The 22926-nt window shown below is 31.8% G+C and overlaps 1 protein-coding gene across 4 annotated transcripts in view; it reads left to right on the top strand.

The window, feature by feature from the left end:
* The window catches only part of LOC130899455 (glutamate receptor ionotropic, NMDA 2B), a 216533-nt gene that overhangs the window by 112607 nt on the left and 81000 nt on the right, over nt 1-22926 (top strand). For all 4 annotated transcript variants that reach the window (XM_057809403.1, XM_057809405.1, XM_057809402.1 and 1 more), the window contains 2 exons: nt 14253-14517; nt 18415-18508. In XM_057809403.1, coding sequence (XP_057665386.1) covers nt 14253-14517; nt 18415-18508 — 359 coding nt within the window. The remainder of the gene's footprint in view (nt 1-14252; nt 14518-18414; nt 18509-22926) is intronic.

Genomic DNA, 22926 nt, shown 5'->3' with positions numbered 1-22926 from the left:
GTTTTGGTAACAATTGCATTGTTATATTAGAGGATTCGGCGACAACAGAGTTACCTGCACAGGAATTACCTTCTACTCAAACCTTAATTAGACCTTGGCGAATAGAATAAACTCTGTAAATTTACTTTAGACTGTAATTTATAGCAATCGTTTTTTTTCAGCTTTGTTTTAGTTTGTATTATATTATAACGATACCGTTTTTGTTTCAAGTGTTTGCTTAATCAATAGTCGACGGTCTACTCGATATTGTGTAAATAGCAATTAACGTAGTTTGTGACTACGTATTGCGTCACTAAGGCTCTCACCGTTTTCAATAGATAAAATCGGAATATCAAGTAAATTATTACTCGATATTATATTACGTAGTACGGCGAACTTAACTTGCTTAACTTAGTTTGTCTATTTATATGAAATATTCTAATCCAATTTTCAACAACTTTTAACCAACCTGTTAGTTTAAAATGTCACATACTTTCTCGTTTTTGACGAGAATACATAATTCAAAGAAAAAAATTGTGATTATGTGAATATTTAATAATTGAATTATTTGTATATGGGAGAGAATTTTATGGAAGTTCAGATTCACACTTAAAAATTTTACAAATATATGGGGCTAAAAAAGCCAACCTTCGTAAGTCAACTTTTTGGATCCTTTGAGGAAGTTGACAAATCTGTACTATTTTCTCCATTTGTCTTCAAAATGGAACATACCATTCTCATTATAATTTTAAGAATATATTCTGTACAAAATATAACATAAATAGAAATATTTAAGGTAAAATTTTAGATTTAAAAGTGGTACTCCATCCCAAACTTAATCCAAAACTTTCTTGCTGCACTTCAGATCCTTTTAGGGGGTAAAAGCGTTATGTTAAGATGGGGAAAACATTGTTTCAAGTGATCGGGAAACATTTTTCCATTTTTAACATAATTCTAGTTCACTGTTCCGTAATTTCTTTACACATCAATATCACACAAAACAATATTTTATTTCGCGAATCGCTGTAGCCAACGCATGTTAGCGATCAGTGTGATCAGCATAACAATGTCTAAATTCTGCTATGTACCTATCGATGTAATAATTAAGGCGGCTATATTTTGTCATATTATGACGTGCATCACGCCACACTCGCTCAACGTTTTGGGTCTAGGCACCGGAATCAGGATCCATAAAATTATAAGTATGAGTAACCTAACCTAACCGAACCTAACCTAACCTAACCTATCCTAATCTAACCGTACCTTACCAAACCTAACCAAATCTAACCTAGCCTAATCATATTAACTATCAATGCTTGAAACATAATATTAAATAAACGAATACATAGATTTTTCACGATAAATTTCCAACGATTGATATAATAAACGGATGAATGAAGATTTCGTAGGAGAGAAAAGTTATTTAGACTGGGGCTGTGCAATCAGACTCTATCTGGAGCTAGGCCCTTTGGAATCCGCCCCGTTTCTTTTTCGATAGTGAAAAATCGCCGAAAAATTCTCAGAAGAGCTACTAGTTCAATATTTAACATAATAGAAGAGGTGGAGGGAAAAGGAGGTTATTTCAATATGATAATTATTGACATTATGCATACTGTAATGAGATTGTGATATATATGTATTTCCCCCACCTTTAAAGTACTTTTGGAGCACTAAGAAACTACCCTATATGCGCGAAAAAATTTTTGTATTAAGTTTGAGGTGGAATATCACTTCTAAATATTTACCATAGTCAAAAGCAATATTCATTTTATATATAACACCTCCTCACACGTGAAACCAGTTGAAAAGGTTATCCATTGCTTTTTTCCAGTTCAAAATATTTCAGAAATTTATAACCAATTCTTGCACTTCAGAATTAAATGTTTCCCAGGTGTTTTGTACAAAGATTTTATGAGCCACATAATGTATTTTTTAAATGTAGATAATTTTAAAAAGTTCCACAAAAATTTGAGATATATACATTGAAAGTATCAATTTTCTAGTACAACTGTCAAGTGGTTTCGTTTTAGAAATAGAAAAAAAAATAGAAAAAAAAGAAGACAGTACTAACACACTAACACAGTACGTGTTGCATAATATCGTCCACTGAATCATGTGTTATAAAATTTTAGTGTTTAGAATCTATAATATCCATTAAAACAACGTCTCGTGATAAAGTATCCTTTAGGATGCATCAATTTTAAAAATTAACTCTGCATTGACGGTACACTGTGTATTAAATGGAAATAAATGATCGTATATGAACCCATAAATCAAAATATTCGTTTCACCGTGTATCGAAGCTTTATAATGGATTTGAAACATCAATCTCTCGTAAATAAAAATCCGTCACGTTTTTCAAACAGCTTTGGCAAATCGATTCTGGACACAGAACATGTACTAAAGATATTTAAGTAGTTTTCAGAAGTAAATGCCCTTGAATTCCATGTAATACATTTGAAACAATTTATATTGCTTCAAAAGACAATTTATATTAAATTTAGCCCATCAGAATCCGGACAAGAAGAAAACAAATAGACTGTACGAGCTTCTATATTGGATTATTTGTTGTCCAGAACTACCCACATAAAATTAGTAGTAATAGAAATAAGATAAACTCAATATTTAGAATATTTCAACAACTAATGATCTAACAAGAAGCAATACAAGAATAGATTTTATTAATCAATGTAACTTCCTTTAAGAGTAATACAATAATTCCAACGGTTCTTTTATTTTTCGATGCCGTGCTTGTAGAAGAATTTGTCTTTTGCCTCAAAATAGGTTTCGGTTTCAGCAATTGCTTCTTCACTTGGACTGAATATTTTACCTGTGAGCATTTTTTTAAGAACAGCAAATAGCCAGTAGTCACTGGAGGCCAGATTTGGACTATACAGAAGATAAAGAAGCAATTCGAAGTGAGATTCGTTCAATTTAACCATCGTTGCCATGGCGTGATAGCTTAGCGGTGTCTTCATGACATATGAAGCCGATGAACAATATTTCATGCGCATACCAAAACACCGAAGCCATCACCATCCCAGCTGACTATTGTGCTTTTGGATGCTTCGAACATGGTTCACCGGATGCAGTCCACTCAAATCGTTTTTATTCCATAATGATGTGATGGATTCATGTTTCATCCATTGTCACATATCTGATTTATTACGTGTACCTAAGCATAGCCAAACATTGCTCTGAATTAACTTTATTGATTTTTTCTGGAGTAACTACCTCAATTGGAAGACCAGAAAGTTCAACATCATCGGTGTCTGAACAACCACGTTTAAATTCAGTAAACCAATAACAAATGGCTCTCTTCGATGGAGCAGAGTTACACTTTTGAAGCTATTGCTGAGCTTATACAGTATTTTTTTTTATAAAGAAGGAAAAATAGGTTAACAGACAACATTGTTTTGTATACATTGTTTTGAAAATAACAAAAATAGCTCCAATTAAATGATTGTCACTTTTTTCTGACCAATTGAAATGTCATGTTGGTAATAAACGTCATATAGATTTGACAATGGCAGTTCCATCTATGTGTCAGTCACACAATTTATTGAGATCTGAGTAATATCGTAACTGAGTAACTTATTCTTTGAAATATGAATTCTGTTTCATTTCATTTTACACGGATTATTAGTTTACGTAGTGAGTCAATAATAATTGTATTTCCTATGGTGAGCTTAATCATATTTGTAGATACTTAATTAAAATGATTTCCAAGCTAAAGGAAACTAAAACTAGCAAATAATGGTGAAAATTCGTCACTTTTCGCTCTCCTCTCCGTCATAAAAGTCAGCCACGTGAATGTTTCTATAGGTTGAAAAATAACTAAAAATCACACATGGCTAAATCAGTCGAATATGGTAGTTGTTCAATCATTATTTCCACGCGAAAATACAACTATATGCTGTGCAATATATTGTGTTGTATATAAGTATATTTTTTTGACGCTTTTTTACTTTTTCGCCATTGTAGGAGTTTGTGAAACTACAGAATATCATAAAATGGTATGCATGTTCTTTACCTGTTACGTATGTATTCTTAGATGTCAGTAACTCAACTGCAGTCTGAGTTAACTAATTAAGTATTATAGTATTTGAAAATTCCTTGTTGCCAGATTTAATTCCTATAATATAGTGGCATCTCAAAATGTACTTCGTATATTAAAAAATATGTGATATCAATAAATTAACTTGTATCCTCATTATATTGAGATCCATTTCCAAAATGGATTGAAGCTATCGAAAATAACCATTATCATTTGAATTTCATCAACTTCGATTACACTTACAGAAAATGAGGTATTTTTTTAGAATCACAACATAACTACCAATATTTAAAGAGAAACTTTTCTTGCATATTGAGTAATGGAACTTACAGGTCACATACTACAGCTCTGCCTCCTAACCTTATCGTCACATATTGGACACTAGCAAAAATTAGATCACAAATGAGAGTTTAACATGTATCAAGGTAGATTATATTTTCTCCACTAGGCTGGAAACAGTTTACATATTATGTAGCTTACTAATTAAACCAATGGTTTCTGTTTATGTTTTGAATAGCAGATGAATATTTCCATTTTAACTTTTGATTTCAATATAAGATCAAAACTCTAATCATAATCTTTTGCCAAAATCCCCCATTAAACAATGAATAATTCTATTCTTAAAATATTTTCCGTTCTTTATTGTAGATTTCATGGATAATACATCGACATAAAACTTCGTTTTTTGAAAATGTTGATGGAAACAAGGTTTTGGTTGTCAGCAACATATTGAAACCAACCGAAAAGTCTAAGTAGTCACCTATCCCCAAAGGATCTTCTTGAAATGTTGAGAGTCGGTCCATAACTGTGTTTTTTAAGCTTTATACTGTGTCGCGAAAGCCTGAAATGGCGCCAGTGGCAATATTTCTTCTATCAGAATTTCGACGGCATTTATCAATATTGAAATTGAAACCTACTCTAAGTTACACTATTCAAGTAATCTTACCCGATACATACAAAAACATTTGGGAGGCAAATCTCCTATTTCGCACAACAAAAGAGAAGAGACAAATATTAGGACTAATGTCAAGCAATTGGAATCTACGATTCGTTTTTCGAACTACGGGAATTCAATCATTCAAGAATCTTTGCAATTCATGCATTCATATTCTTTTTCCACTTTTATTGTCAAAAAGAATAGAAACATTCTGTTTTTTTTTCAGGAATTAATAATCAATCTTGATTCTTTGAAATGAGTAGAAATTATTTCTGAGTGTTCTTGAACAATCGAATTGTTTTTAATTCTTGTGAAAACCAATGAAAATGCTTTTCTTGTGGACTTTTTGAAAGTTACCAACTGGAAAATAGTGTCGTGCAAGATAGTTGACTCTCGGCTTCTCGGTTGAAGTATGGTTGAGTGGAATAAATTCCATCCATGTTAGAAATTTCTCACTTAAGTGCCGAAAAGAGGAAGTCACTAGCGTCATTGCACGACTTAATTTCCATAAAATTCGAAATAATTGTGGGGTTGTAATAAGCGAAAAAAATGTTGTTTGTAATCATTTTGTAATAAGCTCGACATTACCCTGACTGTTCCTTTTATTTGCAATCCTCGGGGATAGTCACGGATCATCAAGTTTATTCACTTGAAATGAACCTTAATGTCATCAGTGTCTCTGCACATAATATATTTATTAATGGTTGCTTTAAATTTTGAAATGTGAATATACAAAATTTTCTTCAAAGTTTTTTTGCTTAGATCTCGGGATAGCCCGCTTGAATGTTGAAAAATTCTAAAGAAAGTCTAATATTGAGCACAACCTTTGTCAACTCACCTCTTTTAAAGACGATTTAATAGGCATCGAAGTGTGAAATAGTTTCAGTGTTCGCGTGAAGTTTCGATAAAAAAATACGGGTATATCAGCAAAGCGAATATATACTTCATTGAATAAAACACCAGTTATTTCACACGAACTGTGATTTCATATTTCACCACCTTTTCGTCACAGAATTAACGTAAAAATATATATTTTGGAAAAAATCCAATTAATGCCATTACTTACAAGCAGCTGTTTTAATTCCATGTCGCTATCCATTCTTCCATATGCCTTTTATATTTTTTTCCGTTGAATTAAGTCCGTAGAAGTGTCGACTCTTATATACATTTTGGGGAATTTATGTAAGAAATTTTCGCAAGAAAAGTAGAGAATCATTAAAAAAAAAATATATATATATATATATATATATTTCTCATTCATAAATTCAAAAGTGCAAAAGTGTTAGTATTTATGAATCCGTAAACTATCCAAAACCATTCATTTCCAGATCACAGGCTATCCTATAACTTCTACCATCCGCCTCTCTCTTACATTATTTTCCGCTGTTACGATAAATCATTAGGAGCTTGGGATTCATTATAAATTTATGAAGCATTTATGAAGAATGTTTAGATTTATAGGTAACGTTCGACTTCCATTTTTATATATTTTACAACATCCAGAATTAGATGTTGGCTGGTAAAAATTTGAAATGGGGATAAGAAAATTGCCTACAGCGCTTATTTTATCATTCAGTCGAAGACGAATTTCCTATATCAATCTAAACGCTTTAAACATCCTATAATCGATAAAAATGAGGAATTAATCAGTTTAATGTGTAATATAGTTATAATATCACAAAACTTTGAAAATAATCGATTATTTCATTTCCAAAACATCACAAATCTCTAATAATTTTTTCTTTCATTTTTTCAACGATGTTTAGATATTTTCCTTTTTTATGTAAACGGGAATACCTCGAGCTCCTAGACGTGTCCATTTAACGAGTTGATTAATATCTATTAGACGATTTTTATACAAAATACTCTCCAATCCAAATTTGGAGTGAGGAAGAATGGATTCGTTTCGATTTGCCCTATGCAGTTTTGGAGATTCAGATGTTGAATTCAATACTGCCTTTGACATTACCACAAATATCAACTTCGTACTTGAAAAATCATTTTAGTTATGAGGCTTTTTCATTGCTACTTCAAGGGATCTTGATAGCAGATATCTGACAGAACTTTTTTGTAAGCTCTCCGATGACTTTTCAGTTTTGTACAATCTTGCTGATAATTTCATTTTCAAAGCGCTCGAACTAAATTTTCTTTTCTTTGGACCCTATCCTTTTGTTATACGTGCCTTTTTATGGTAGTCTCAAAAACTATGTTTTTAGATGAGTCTATTTTTCGATTGAAATCTTGAACATATTTCAGAAGCTTGGTGGAATCGCTTTCACTACTACTCCCTTATAATTTGTGCTATTATATTGCTCTATATCGAGAGCCCAGTCTTTCTGCTGAGGTCTCCTCAGGATATTCTTTTTTTACTTTTGACATATCGAAAACTACTTACAAACCCACTACAGTGTTTTCGATATGTTTAGATATGTTAAAGGTTTATTTCTAATTATGGAGCAATTCAGAAACGATTCATTGATCTGTACTACGAATGAAAATCGCTTTCTTGATATCTGCATGTTTTCAACCGAACAGAACCTATTAATACATGCCTGTGCCTGATCACCAAACGAAGTTTGTCTTCTTTAAATTCGCCACACCAACACAATTGCCAGTGAAGGACAGTGCAGCTGTTTGACACTTTCTTCTTTATTGTTAGCTTAAACTGGCCTTAAAATAGATTATAATTCGCACATGTCTCTTAGCAATGTTAATGGCAAACCGTGTACCATTAAAACCCTGTGATAGCAGTGACTCAACTGCAATCAGAGTTTACTACTTAAGGATGGTAGCATTTAAAAATGCAGTGTTGTCTGCTCTAGCCCATCGAGTTCTATAGCATGTCAAAGTATACAAAATAACCCACGTATGTTATACTTTAAAGCACTAAACTCTATTGAAGAGTGTATGTCGCAAAATATCATGTAACTTTTGATACATAATGTTGAAATATATACTAATAATATTAATATTTGCTGAGTGTACACAAAAATTGGTGTAATATGATTACGATATGCAGCTCTTAATATTACTCAGCTGTTTCATAAGAAAAAAAAACGTTTGAATCAATCAATGCTTCAAAAAGACTTTCCAAAACCATTTTTATTGCATCCTCACATCAGACCATAGAGGTTAAAATTGAAAAATTATTGTTGGAAGTAGCGCATAATAATTTTGTGGAACACTATTAGACACTAAACAATTTTAGTCAAACAACCCTACCAACAAAAATTTTCATCCTAGGAAAGATATCGATCTTCATAATGCAATTCTATCATTGAAACTCCTTTCGGATGGGTATCTCGATAAAAAAGCCAGACCAGCTTCTTTGCCTTGAAAGATACGTGGTAAGAAGTAATTGGATTTCCAAAACTTCTTTGGTTTGGACGAAAAAAATATCCCGTGAGTGTAACTGTTTTTATTGGAGACTCTTTATTTCAAGAAATATATTTGAAAAAAAGAAAGGGCAGCTGAAATAGAAAACCGTTGTTAATATATCACTATAAGAAATGAATTGATTTCTATGAAATAAATTGCTGCATACTCGAAAATTGTATTTCAAGAAATAAAAATCCTTCCTAGCAGAACCAATTTGATTTGTTAACGGTATCTGAACCAGAAATAAACGGGTAGGAAGTTTACTTAAATAGGATTAGGGCATTATGAAGCAATTTACTTTTTCATTACATTCTCTTTTCGATTTATTTTAGCTGGAGATTATGTGCCCTATGCTACTAGTCTTAGTTCGTCCTCTACAAAGTGGATAAAACATTTGATTGATTTATTTTCAATTGAAATGAAAATGTTACTGGAACTTCCCTCTCTTACTTATAAAGCAAGTTTATTGATAGGACTATTATACAAAAAATCAATTCATCTGGAAATGACAGTGATTGAAAATTATTTGTATTTGGTAACAATGTAGTACGCATTACATTGAATCAAATATTGTTAAATAAACGTGTTTTTTTGGTAGTAGTGACCATACATATCTTTTAAAATTCCAATATCATTTTGTAACTCGAGAAATAAGTCTAGTAACGTTTCAATGTTTGTTAATTTTTTAGATACTCATAAGTTGGTGATATCAATATTTGATAAATTGTTAACAACATTTGGAAAGAAAGTTAAATAACAATAACTCCCCCTTGAAACTGCTGCGTTTACTTACTAGAATTCTTAACTCCTGTTCGTCCGTTGTAGTTCAGTAACATAAAAAAATAACTTACTTTTGAATGTGGACGATAGGAATTGTGTGGATAGAAAGGATATATAAGCTGCACCTTCTATTACAATGACTTATTCGAAAGATTTGGCTCTGCTGACTTCTGACTGAATGCTGATTGCTTTCGGTTCTCGTTGTCTCAATTAACCTTGTTGCTGCTTGACACTGGCTAACAATTATCGGTTATTTTAGATGATTTGTGTTTTTTCAAACTGCACAAAAGTATCCGGCTTGGAAGACCAATGTATTCCGGAACAATGTAGCACCCATTAATCTGCGTATGTATTGCACGTTACTTTAAATCAAAATAGTATTGAACAAACGTTTATTTTGACATCAGTGACCATAAATATCAATATTCGTAATTTTGTGTACGGTCCACCTATATGAGACATGATATAAAAAAGCTATTTTTTATTATTTATTACTTACATTTAAGGCGCGAACATTAGCTTAATTGTTTAAGAAACAAATGTACCAAATTGTAATGATAATAAGTGACTTGATACAAAAAAAAATCTAATCAAATTTTCAATGAAATATAAAAAGCGGCAATAAATTGAGGATTCAGATATGCTGTTCAAAATGAGTTTTTATTCTTATTCCCTCAAAAAGTAATAATTCCATTCGAATAGAAGGATTTCAAAGAGTATCTCAATATTTCATTTTCTTACTTTATTAAAAATATGAAAATGTTTCATACAAAATTAATCAATTTTATTCAATATGATTTGATGAAATCTTTTATATATGAATTTAGGGTCTCGAATATACTGAGACTCAAAGAATCTATCGCCTTTTAATGCTGCGATACTGAAGAACCCAGCGTCTTCAGGTGTTTGTTGAAATGACAATGCTCCGTTAGAACTCATGTTAGTATTCGTAGATTGTTCTTACTTAGGTTAATACATTCAGCAGACCTAGTATAGTTATAGTTACCCAGAAGAGTCTTTAACTGTACGTTGCTCCAATAATTGATTTTACTCCTATCTACCTTCTTTTCTAGTGCTTTTTCCCAAAAGGGTTCGGGTCCCTTGAAGGGCTTGTCTGCCCCCGCTTTAGCGAGCTTATCGGCTATGTCATTTCCCTTCGCTCCGGTGTGTCCCGGAATCCATTGTAGGGTAATTTGATGAAATTGAATGTACACAAAATAAAAATATCTGCAACAGATCAATTCTTACTTGAATTTGCGAAAATATGGTGAACCTTCACTAAATATATATTAAAACATAAAACATTAAAGCAATCTTAATTGAAGAAGTTATCAGTGATAAAATGAAATATTAATTTTCTTTCTTTATTAGGTACGTGCGCAATATAACTTGAAATATGTAATAATACGGGGATAGTCTTAATAATGTGTGACCATGAGTCTTGCAAATGATATCAATAACATACTCGTAAGAATAATTACTTACCTAACCTCTTTTTTTGTGATAATTTCTCTTGATTTAAGGTCTCTTTTGTGTGAACATCAGCTCGAAGCAACTTGTCAATTTTTCAACTACTTCGGTCGTTCTCAAAAATGACTTAATACTGACCATTTGCAAAATTCTCGCACGCGGATGATAAATTAGGATCTTATAAATTCACAAAAAAATTAATAACAGAGTCATCACCCATGGACGCGAGCATATATTGAATTCTGAGCCGCCCAAACCTTAGTTCCAATGTTCGCGTCTCCATGATAGAGAAAATGAATTGAAAAGTATCAAAATGTTGTCACCCAATGCAATAATATAACTATATATCAATACTATATAGATAGATGGTTTGCATAGGCTCAATTCATTTCAATACTTGCTCCAGGTAACTTCCAACATTGCAGATATTATTTTTACCAATTTTGTTATGTTTTTTGATTCATTTTGAGTCAACTTTAGGATCATAAAAAGAATATTTCACCATGTTTCAAATATATAGGAACAACAGATTTGAAGTTGAAAATTTCTTTAGTTCTTAACCCCCCGCTCTATGTGGATATGATTTTTTAAAATTCATTTTTAGTTAATTATTATTATACCAAAAAAATATCCTAACCAAGTCTCGGACCTATAAGAGCGACAGACGTAAGCTCCCCCGTAATTTGCCGAGTAGGCGGAATTTGGTAAAATTCGGTTTTAGTCGACCTTAGGATCATAAAAACAATATTTGTTTCAATTTCATAGGAGCAATAGTTTGAAGTAAAAAATTTCTTGTATTCTTAACATCCCAGCGCTACTCTGCGTGGGTGTCATTTCGAAAATTCGTTTCTGGAAAATTTTATTATGCCAGAAAGAATATATTAACAAAGTCTTGGATCTCTAAGAGCGATAAATTAAAAACGTGAATTTTTTTAATTCAACTCACCCGCAACCCCCTTGTGAGTGGGGTTCAAGTCAAGGCATCGTACTTAGTACAAAAATGGGGTTTTCTGTAAATATGTAAACATAGATGATAAACGACTTATAAATATAAATAAAATCTAAATAGGAAACTGTTTTTACATTGATATAATTACGCCAATTGCAGTCTGAAGTCCCATTTTGGTAAAGACCAATGTAGGTTGAAAATTTAATTTTTGATTACATTATTTTGACGGATTTTCATAAGAGAGAGAACTAAAATGGAGACAAATAATGACGAAAACCATATGGAACGGTCTAAGAAGTGAAAAGTTAAAGAAAATTATCTCATCTCTTTTAAAATTCGTATTGAGTCTTTGTTTTGATATTCGGCAAGAATAAAATTTGTTATATATAACAATTAGTGAATTTATCATAATATTTATGAGCTTATCGATGAACTGTTTTTAAATAATGGTAAACACCATAGAGAAATGTGTTTAGTGAATGAAAGCAATGTATTTGGTACAAAACCATTTTTATGAAGAATAATTACTCATTTTTCTCTCAGGTAAAGATTATCAGACATTTCACAATTCAACTATATTTAAGTTTCTCCGAAAACACTAAATTTCTGTTGAGTCTTGGTATGTCTCAATACGTGAATATTCTAGTCGAAGTTCAATGTTAGCACTGAATTAGCTTCATTAAAGCCATATACTATTCGTGGAACAACATCTTTGATGACATTTTCATTTCTTACCAGGGTTACTAAGAATATGTGAACTAGTAAAATGCACTACTTTTGTTTTTCGGTGTAAGTTCTTTGATGCTTTTCATCATTCTTTAGACAAGAATTTATAAGAATATTATCATTATAGCACTAAGAAATAGACGCTGTTATCATTATGGTAAATTTTTCTTTCAAAAGAGACAAAAAATAAAGTACCGAACGATGTTAATTTCATAATATTTGACGGTCGTGAACTTAATTTATTATACCTTATATTATTATTATACCTTATCCAAGGATATTTTGCCTTGATATCAAATCATTTGTGACAAATTTGCAGCATAAGACATTTGCATATTTTTTCTAACTATGCTTATTGTTTTACTGTAAAGGCTCCACAATTTCATTATAAACCATGCTACACCATTTATTTTTCAGAATTTTAAATTTGAATTAATTTTCTTCTTTTCTTGTTCATGTTTATAGTATTTATATGTATTATTGTCATTATAATTAGTAAGTTGATTTGAGTAAAAACAGAATTTTGAGTAGTTAGCTTGTGGTTTTGTATGAGAAATTGTGTTGGTAGTAATTTGTTTGACCTATAATGATTTGTTTTCCATACTCTATACATCAACTCATTTCAAGTTCGCCTAATGGTTTCAGTTTTTTTCAATCAAGTTTCGTGAGGCTGCCTTCAAATGAGATAATGTTTCTCAACATCTATTAACATTTAAGTAAGAGTACATATTACCCCTAAAATATGTAAAGTTCTCGATATTCTCGATTTTCTTCTAAAGGCTCTCACTGTAAATATTGATTCAAGACTTAACTTTTGCAAACACAAGAAATATAATTTCTCCAACTAAAATAATGGAGATATATCCATGCATAAATATTTCCACACAATTTTAGTGAAGCTATGGATAACTTATTGAAATGCAGTTTATAATTAGTAAATAAATTATGGTCCGGAATTTCCGAAATTAAAATTATTCAGTACATTAATTTAGTGTTATTTCACTCAACAAGTCGGCACTGCCATTGTCAAATCCATATGATGTTTATGAAGTACCAACTTTCAAAAGTTTCATAAAATTTTGATTAATCAGAAAAAAGTGGAGTGGAGTTATTTATAAAAACAATGGATTCAAAACAATTTAGTTTGTTAATTTGTTTGGACCTGGGTCCATTGAAAAGAATCATTTGTTATTGGTTTGATGAATTTGAACGTGATCGTACAGGCACCGATGATGTTGAACGTTCTGGTTACTCCAGAAAACATCAAAAAAGTCCACAAATTGGTTATATCTAAGCCAGAATTCAAATTACTTGGGATAACTGAGGCAGTGAAGATATCAGATAGTAATTTGTTTACAATTATGCCTGAACAACTCACAGTCGATCAAAAACAACAACGTGTTGATTATTCAGAGCAGTGTTTGGCCATGTTTACACGTAATAAATCTGATTTTTGGATGGATTCCTCACTTGAAGCTACAATAGTCAGCTGGGAAGGTTATTGGTTCAGTATTTGAAAAGTGCATTGTCTTTCCCGAAAGGGAAAGACAATGGTTAAATTGAACGAATTACACTTCGAATTGCTTCCTCATCCACCGTATAGTCCAGATCTGGCCGCTAGTGACTACTGTATATTCGCTGATCTGAAAAAAATGTTTGCCGGTAAGAAATTGCATTGCTCTTGAAGGAGATTACATTGATGAATAAAATTAATTTTTGTATGTCCTTCTTAATTAGTTACACACGACTTATTGAGTGATTGTATACCAACATATTTGCTCTACCATTCAAAATGATATTTTTTCATATGATTAAATCTCTAGAACCATGCCAAACAGTTTCATTGGTGAGTGTGGATCGTTCATTGCGATTATTAAATGAATTTTCTGATAACTGTATATTTATCGATAATTCGAATAATTTCAAAGCAGAAATAAATTGTAGTACAAAAAATAAAACAAATACTTCTTTTTTAGCCATTCTCAAATCTCTCTGCAAAGAATTCCTCTCCTACAACGTCTCCGCTATCCTTTACTTGATGAACTATGAGCAGTATGGAAGGAGTACTGCTTCAGCTCAATACTTTTTGCAATTAGCCGGTTATCTTGGAATACCAGTGATCGCTTGGAATGCTGATAACTCTGGTTTAGAACGTAGAGCGTCTCAACAGTCTTCTTTGATGTTACAATTGGCACCATCGTTGGAACATCAAACAGCTGCTATGCTGAGTATTCTAGAAAGGTCAGTACTTAATTGAATTTCTCCAGAGCTATTCCATTATAGAAAAAAATTTAAAGCAAATTACTCTCTATATTTCGGTTTTCATAGACAATGGGAGTAAAATATGAGTACTATTGGGTATGGAGCAGATAATCATTAGCAACTCAATAGCCAAGCGCTCAGTTCAGATAGTAGTGGAGACATATGTCATTCCACATTTTCACACCATCATGCAAGACTAGTGTTTAGCATTCATTAGTCTTTTACTCTCGCCACAAGGATCACCCTATTTGTCTTTATCATTACTAGTCACCGGCTTTTTAATTTTCAGCAACACGCTAGAGCAGAGTATTTTTTGATCTGACGTTGTTACGAACAAATAGATATGTAATATAATGCAATATAATCAAATTTGACTTAAAAAGTCCATAACTAGGTATATTTTGAATATATATACTTACTATAAATTAATGTCAAGTTTGAGTTCAGTAAACCACTTTTAAATATATATATATTGAATATATCTATCGCCATTCGCATTATTAGACTTTTCATTCCATATTTCAAATATGTTAAAAATTTAAAAATAATTGTGTTGTAATGATTTTTCAAATATTGCCAATTAGTAGCCATTTCTTTTCATACTTCAAGTTAAAAATCACAGTAATACATCGTTACTAGCCCATTTCACATTTTATAAGGTATTATTTTTTATGGGTTTTGAAATTTTATGTTGATAATTCTAGTATAAGTACAACGATTTTATTGACCACGCAATAAAAATATATTGAGTTTCCAATATTTTTTATAAATGAACTATACTAGAAACAATTATTGAGTTGGATTAAAAAATTGTTTTCGGAGACGTTTTATGAAATATATTATAAAAAATTTCAGATACTTATTATTGAAAACTCAATTTCAACTTTCGTGTTGAATTATAGAAAAGTAGGCTTCGAAAAACCACAAAGTCCACCAGGTAGTAATAGAATAATAAGGGATTTTGAATTGTTTTTGTTGTTAATTCGAATCTGTTAATTAATTCATTTTTCAACTTCATTGCTCCACGGAATATGTATGGAAATAGGAAAAAGGCAATTGTTCTTAGCAGGCACAACAAAATTACCTACACAGCAGTAGGCGTCATGGTAGGGGCAACACCGCAACAGATTGTAATTATTCATGAAATGATCAGCGATTGAAAACAATATGAAATGTATTACGTTACCGCCATTCTGAATATTCAAAATTTTGTTAGATTTGTTATTTTTACTGCACTTGCCTCATAAATAAACCATTTTTTTTTTATTAGATTTTGAAATTGAAATATTTAATTTTTTGGAAATCTAGTTTGTTGGGCATAAAAAATTTTCTAGAATTCTCATGCTAACAATTTGTTTGTATGAGTAGAAATAAAAAAGACATGAGTGTAGAAGACTAAATTTCAAACGCCCTAAGCTCTGATTGCAACATGCATCGGAAATTTAAGCGAAATTAAAAAATTTAGGAATTGAGGATGTATATATTTCCGATTAGGGACTTCATATTTCGTATTTGGAATAATTCATGTGGTTTTCTCAATTTCACCGGGCTAATAGTATACCTGGATCCATAAATAGATCAGATAGATTGGTTTTGGAAGTATCCTTCCCCCTCCTCTGCCTTTTGCTGGGCAAGATATTAGCAGATTAGTTGCAAGAATAATACTGTTTCTGGATAACTTGATTGATTCCTTAGACTTCGTTGCAGACCTAGTTTTGTTACTTTTGGACTGTCTTGCGTTTGGAGTGTTTCTCCAGAAGTCTCTGATCATTTAGCCATCCATTTAGGTTATTGTTGATGTGACGTTTCATGAGGCCACAATAGGACTCTAACCAAAATATGGATTCATTGCTCCTTTTTGGCAAAACTGTCTGCTTTCTCATTGTCAGGTTCATCATGGTGGCCTTGTATCCAGATTAGTGTCACCCGTTACTGGCCGTCTTCAATTACTATTTCGAATGAAATCTTTTTGTCTATCAATGTATACATTTGGTTTATTGTTTTGTTACTGCTCTTTAGATTTATCGATTCTAGAATCCTCAGGATTCAGTCGGATTTCCTAGCTCCAATTCTTTATCTGAATTAGCTTGTCGCCGTTGAATGTCTATATAATGGAGAGGAGTCGGGTTTAGCAGCGGCTCTGTTGTTGAAGTGGGGCATGTTAACATGACTCCTTCCCAAACAGATCAGACTTTCCTTTATTTTTCTGGGATGTTTTTTCAATTTTTGGCCACAAAACAATGTCTCGCAAACGCTCTTGAGAATATTTTTTTACATGATTGTTTCAAACATATATCTAAGCCAGCATGACTCCCAGCTACTGTATTTTATTGGAAAGTATTAGGAAGAACGTGTGTAGTTGCATTTATTCTGCTCATAAATAGGACAATATTTTACTAGGGTTGATTGAAAAATTAGTTCCATTTGTATCCTAGCAAAAATTTGGCTCCTAATTGGATCCATACTTAATTTTGTTTTTTTGTGCACTACTATTAGATGGGTTTAAGTAGCAGTTCTCAATTAAGTAAATTAATGAACATGGATCAAAATTAATAAACGTCCTTTTAATTTTATTAGCAAAGCATTTGGCGTTTAACATCATAAGCGACCATCAATACGGTTTCCGTGAACATAGATCAACCGGAGACCTACTGACCTATGTCATTATCGTATGGATTGGAGCTATAGAGAAATATAGGGAATCCAAATGAACTACACTTGACATATAGAAGGCTTTTGACTGGTTTTGGCATAACAACAATCTAACTAAATCAGGATCGTACTGTTTGTCGTCCTCACTTATCGGCTAGCTCAGTAACTTTTTCAAAGACCAATCCATTTAAGTCGCTATCAATTGTCACACCTCAGAAAAGTTTGAGGTCAACGTTAGTGTTCTTCAGAGATGCATCTTGTCATCTACTCTCTTTTTCCTGTACATCAACGATCTACTAGACAAAACTGCAAACCCGATCTATAGCTTCGCCGACCATAGCACACTGATGTCGTCGTTCAAATCAACCGCTCCAATGAACTCGGCTACTGTCCAAATCCGTAATTACCAAAAATTACCACCATCAATACCGATTTTGAAAGAATTTGGAATGGGGTGGAAGCAATCTGATTGAGTTTAATGCAGCAAAGACCCAGTCTGCTATTTTTACAAAGAAGGCAGGCGCAGCAGCTCAGGATTTGGTCAGAAGAGAGCAGTTCGACTTATATAGAGTCAACTAGAAATTTGGTCTGCTTAGAACATAGAAAAAAGGTCGCCGACCTGAATCTGTTTTACCGATACTACCACGGCACATGCTCTTTCGAGCTGTCTAACATAATTCCGTCTAGAGCAGTTTTTGCAAAATCTATTCGACAGGCAGACGTGACTCATGAACAAGTTTACCTGCAGACGTTCAGAACTTCAATCATCGGGACTCATTTCTTCGGAGAAGTGCAAGCCTGTGGAATCAGCGACTAAGACACGTCTTTTTCGAGCACTACAACCTACAGAAATTCAAGATGAATATCCACAGGCATCTCCACCACTCTACTGTTAAAACGTTCACCCTCTTGTGCTTGCTTTTTGTATAAAAATATTTTTTATACACTCTACGCAGCTCAAAATTTTTTTTTCAAATATTTGGTAGATCTATAAACTTGAATGTATTTGTGTATTAACCTGACAAGCTCATACAAACTGTGTTTACATTCTATGAGTGTATTAAAAATCAAGTAGATGTTCATGTCCTAAAAAATACATTATTTTTCGAGTACAACAGCGTAGCCAAAGCTATAGAAACTAAAAAATTATCATTTTATTTAAGTTATACCTGCGCGAGAGGCGTTGTACACATTGTATATGGTTTTATTTTCATATTTTTACAGGTACAAATGGCACCAATTTTCAGTCGTAACAAGTTTAATAGCTGGACATGACGATTTTATCCAAGCCGTAAGAGAAAGAGTTTCTGCAATGCAAGTAAGTATATATGCCCTGTAATATATTTCAAAGTCTTTCTCTCTCTTTGAAAAAACAACTGAATTTTTGGCTACATGCACGAACATTAATAGTTTTTCCTTTAAAAACGTGAGTTTGATGAAAAATTTTCTCGATATTTCACGAGAAGAGAAGCAGAGTTTATCGACAATAATAATATTTGTTAATTACATCCCATTTTCTTAACATGAAATATAACCTTCTGTTATTAAGTGTTTAATATCCCTTTATTTTTTTCATACTGTTTTTCCATTACATCAGAAAGTGAAGAAATATGGAAAACTGTTATATTACGATTTTCAGATTTTTGGACGTATTTTATTTATCAAACGACCATTTTAGGATTATTAATTGCTATTTTTCATGATTCTCTTTCATTAAAAGTAATGGGGTAAAACGTGAAACGTTTAAAATATCGATCGCTTTAAATTCAAAAAATTCCATCTCAAAATTATATATATTTCACTTTGAACAATAGGATTTACTTTCAAACTTGGATTCCTTTCTAAAGAGTTTAAACCTCTTCCCGCATTTTAAGTATATAACTTAGAACCGGGAAATTACATACCTCAAGATTATTCCTCATTTCGTGATACATTTTTCTTGGGATTTCAGCTATCTTCTTTAGCATACTTCAATCATTTTTGTATTCATATTTTGCTTACGAGATTAACGACATGTACAAGGGAGTGTATCATAATATATCGGGTGACTTGAGTAAATTTTGCATCCACAAATATTTCGAGCTTTAATAAAATTTTAGAGTAATGCTTCGTTTTTATCTACATATATACCGCCCAGCAACACCGATTAAGAATATAAAATTATAAGTAATGCATCATTTTGAAGATGCTTTAGTTATCAATACAATCCTGTTTTTTTATCAAACTATTTTGAAACTGAAACAAGTTTTTCACAATACTCATTCATAATTGTTGAATTAGTGAAACTGTGTTATTAAAATGAATCTGCTATTAGTTGAGCTAAAAAGTTCGTAGGCTGACACATGGATGGCGCTAATAGTATTATCTCTAACCTTCAAAAGATATGAAATTTCAAATATCAGTTCGTGAGTTATCCATTTTCCGTGAAACAAGTTTGGTTGGTTTGAAAAAATGAATAAAGCATTGCTTCTTGACAGAACAAAATACTATTGAAGCCAAGGCTGGACAAGGATAAACATTACTCAGATTTTAGCCCACTTGAGAAGTGGCTTGCCAAGGCGAAATGAGCACCCAGGATTATTCACGCAGTGGACGCACTAAAGAGGCTATCACCGAAGAGAACAACAAAAAAATCGACAATATAATATAGGTTAACCGTGAAGTGAAGCTGGATGTAACATATCGTGAATAAATATTTGGGTATGCGAAAACTTTATTCAAAACGGGCGTGCCCACAATCGATCAAAAATAATCGCAATAAACCCGATTTATACTATTCATCGACTATCTTGGAAATGAAAATCCATGACTATCACATAGCGTTATTGGCATTTGAATGACGGAATCCTGGAAAAACGGCCACCTTCGAAGATACAGAAATTGCCGTTTCACTTAGACAATGCACCGTGTCGCAAATCAATATCAGCGATCGTAAAAATAAATGAATTTAACTTCGAATTGCTTACGCTTCCACTCTATAATTCAGATCTTGTCTCCAGCGATTTTTTTCTGTTCTCTGTCTCCAAGAGAATACTCGCTGGAGAGATATATTACGCCGATGCAGAGGTACTTGAAATCTATTTTGAGGCTCAATTTAAATCGTACTATAAAAATTGTATAACCCCTTCGTTGGAAACAAGACTAAATGATAAAATCAAATGCAAGGGAAAAAATGTTTCTATGACAGCCTACAAACTTTTAAGTTTACTGTGCTGCCAATAAATTAGTTGATTATTGATTTTTAATAAATTTTTAAATTTTAATCTAATGTATTTACTGAACTTTGATTTTTAATTAAGTAATGCATGAAAGTTATAAAGCATGTTTCAAACTCCCTGACAACTGATTTGCATATCCATATGGGTCAACAAATTACCGTGCAACATCAGTAGAATACGTAGAACTAAATACTCTAGGCCATGCCTCAAAAACTAATTCATTCATTGAAAGTATAACTGTAAGACCAGCTTTTCTAGCTCAAAAATTGATCAAAGAATTTTTGCACATAATTTTGTTTTAAATGGTGGTGACGTTGCATGAAAATATATATTCCTTATGACAACTATTCATCATAAATACTAAGAAGTTTTCTCCAAGAAAAGAAAATTATGAAACTTCTCATTGTATAATTTATCATAAAAGAATTCCTATTGTAATTGACAGCAATATATATTCAGAAGAAACTTTTAAACACCGATATCGATGTTCTGAAAACAATCAAGTCATTGTTAACAGGCACTTGGAGAAGAAATACCAAATATATTCACCAATATCTGTTCAAGAAAGCACTTCGATATGTTAAGAATTTCATGTACAGTGCCTGTGAAACATAAGTGATATCAATTCTTCTAAAACTATTTTGAAATATCAGAATTCGATTGAATTTCCAATTTTACTCAAAGATAAAAAGATCGTACAACTAGGAAAAAGCCAGGTAGGTTTATTTTGAGTGGCGTTACAGACGTATAGTCTAAGAAAATGGGTCCTAAAAGGCCAATTTGGGGCGAGCTCCTGGAATTTCAATATAAGCTACTTTGAAGTGTGCCAAATATATATGTTAAGAATTTGTCGTTAATTTTGTAGAAACGGTAGAAGTTAGGAGAAAAAACGTTGAATAAAAATTGCAGATTATTTGTTTTACAGTAAAGTGGTCCTTTAATATCTTTTTTGTTATTACTGCAACTAAGAAAGTTAGGGTGGCTAGAGGTTAAGGGATGATAAAAACAATTTTATAAAGTCATAATTTAGCGATTTGTCTAAAAAAATTTCATTTTTACGAGCACTCATCACGAATATTTTAAAATTTCAATTTGTATTGGAAGGATTGGAAAAAATTTTATTAAATTAGAATTCATAATATTTTAGGCATATATATTTTTGTTGAAATCGCAATTGCTTAAGAATTATGATTATTCAAGCTTATAATTATCATACCTCAGATACCCTATATTTGTAAATATCGACAAAAAACTTCAAAAGACCATATTTGTGTAAAACTAGAAGAATTTCAAACGAATGACTAGAAATGACCGCGGTTATAGTAGGTATTATCACTGGTTTTAGTAATTTGGAAGTAACACAGTGATAACCAACTTTTGCTTGAATACACTAGGGTTATATGCCACTATTTTCCTTAGTGTAGATGCAATATGTGTCATAGTATGTTGGGCTTTTTACTTAAGGACCTGATTCACGACAACAGCTGAATATGAAGACTTTAATGTCTATTGCTTTGAGGAACTAAACAAACAAATTGTAGTATCCCTTCAAAATGAGAATTATCACCTACTCAACTATCTGTAAGATTTCAGACATTTGTTCAATAAATATAAAGATCTATGGGAAGAAAAGGTTACTATAGATAAGAATGATAGACAAACAAATTATCTAGAAGTCTAGCAAGGTGGTAGGATCAAGAGAGATCTAATAGCGGACAATTTTTAATGTGAACCTTTACGATTTTTTATTATTTATTTCCAAATAAGTGCTTCTTTATTTTTATGGTGTATTTTGGATCCCTAACACTAGATATCATTCAATGAATCTGAAACACACTTCTTATATGAATAATGAACAGCTGAAGTAACTTTTAAAATGGATACAAAAATGAATATTACAAAAAAAAATATCTGTGAATAAACATACTATATCTTTGAAAAGTTTCTAGTCATGGAAAACTTATCAAATCTGTCTAATTATCTTATAACATAATACTTATAAAAACAATGACTAACTGAAGAAAGAAACAAAAAATGATACGAATAACTTTATTAAAATAACAAAAATAACTATATGAAATACTAATTATTCAGAGTCTGGATCTGATTGTCATTTCCTTTTTCTAGACAAAAAAGATTAGAAAACATTGATCAACCTATCTCTCTGCTGTTCCGTTTTCTTCATATGTTCAACTTAAAATCTCAAACTGTTTTCTTTGCTCCAAACGTTGGTCCTTTAAGTCTTGTAAAATTTGATAAAGATTATTAGTTTTTGGGGACACATCCTTTAGACCTGTTACTTATAATCTGAGTTGTTACAGTCTCTTCTGGTCAAGTCTCACTTGTGACCATCCCTTTTAATGAGCTCGGATTTGGATTACTATCTATAAAATCTGAAGAATTCACTAAATGTCTTGTGTTTTTACCTAAATTCCATGCAAAACAAAATTCGTAATCAGAATGAGCGCAATTAAATGATTAATACTAACTTAAAATTGAGATTCTATTAGATTCCACA

Source organism: Diorhabda carinulata, chromosome 11, assembly GCF_026250575.1.
Source record: "Diorhabda carinulata isolate Delta chromosome 11, icDioCari1.1, whole genome shotgun sequence".
NCBI lineage: Eukaryota > Metazoa > Arthropoda > Insecta > Coleoptera > Chrysomelidae > Diorhabda > Diorhabda carinulata.
Note: the sequence above shows the minus strand (reverse complement) of the source record. Positions and strands in the feature narration are given on the sequence as shown.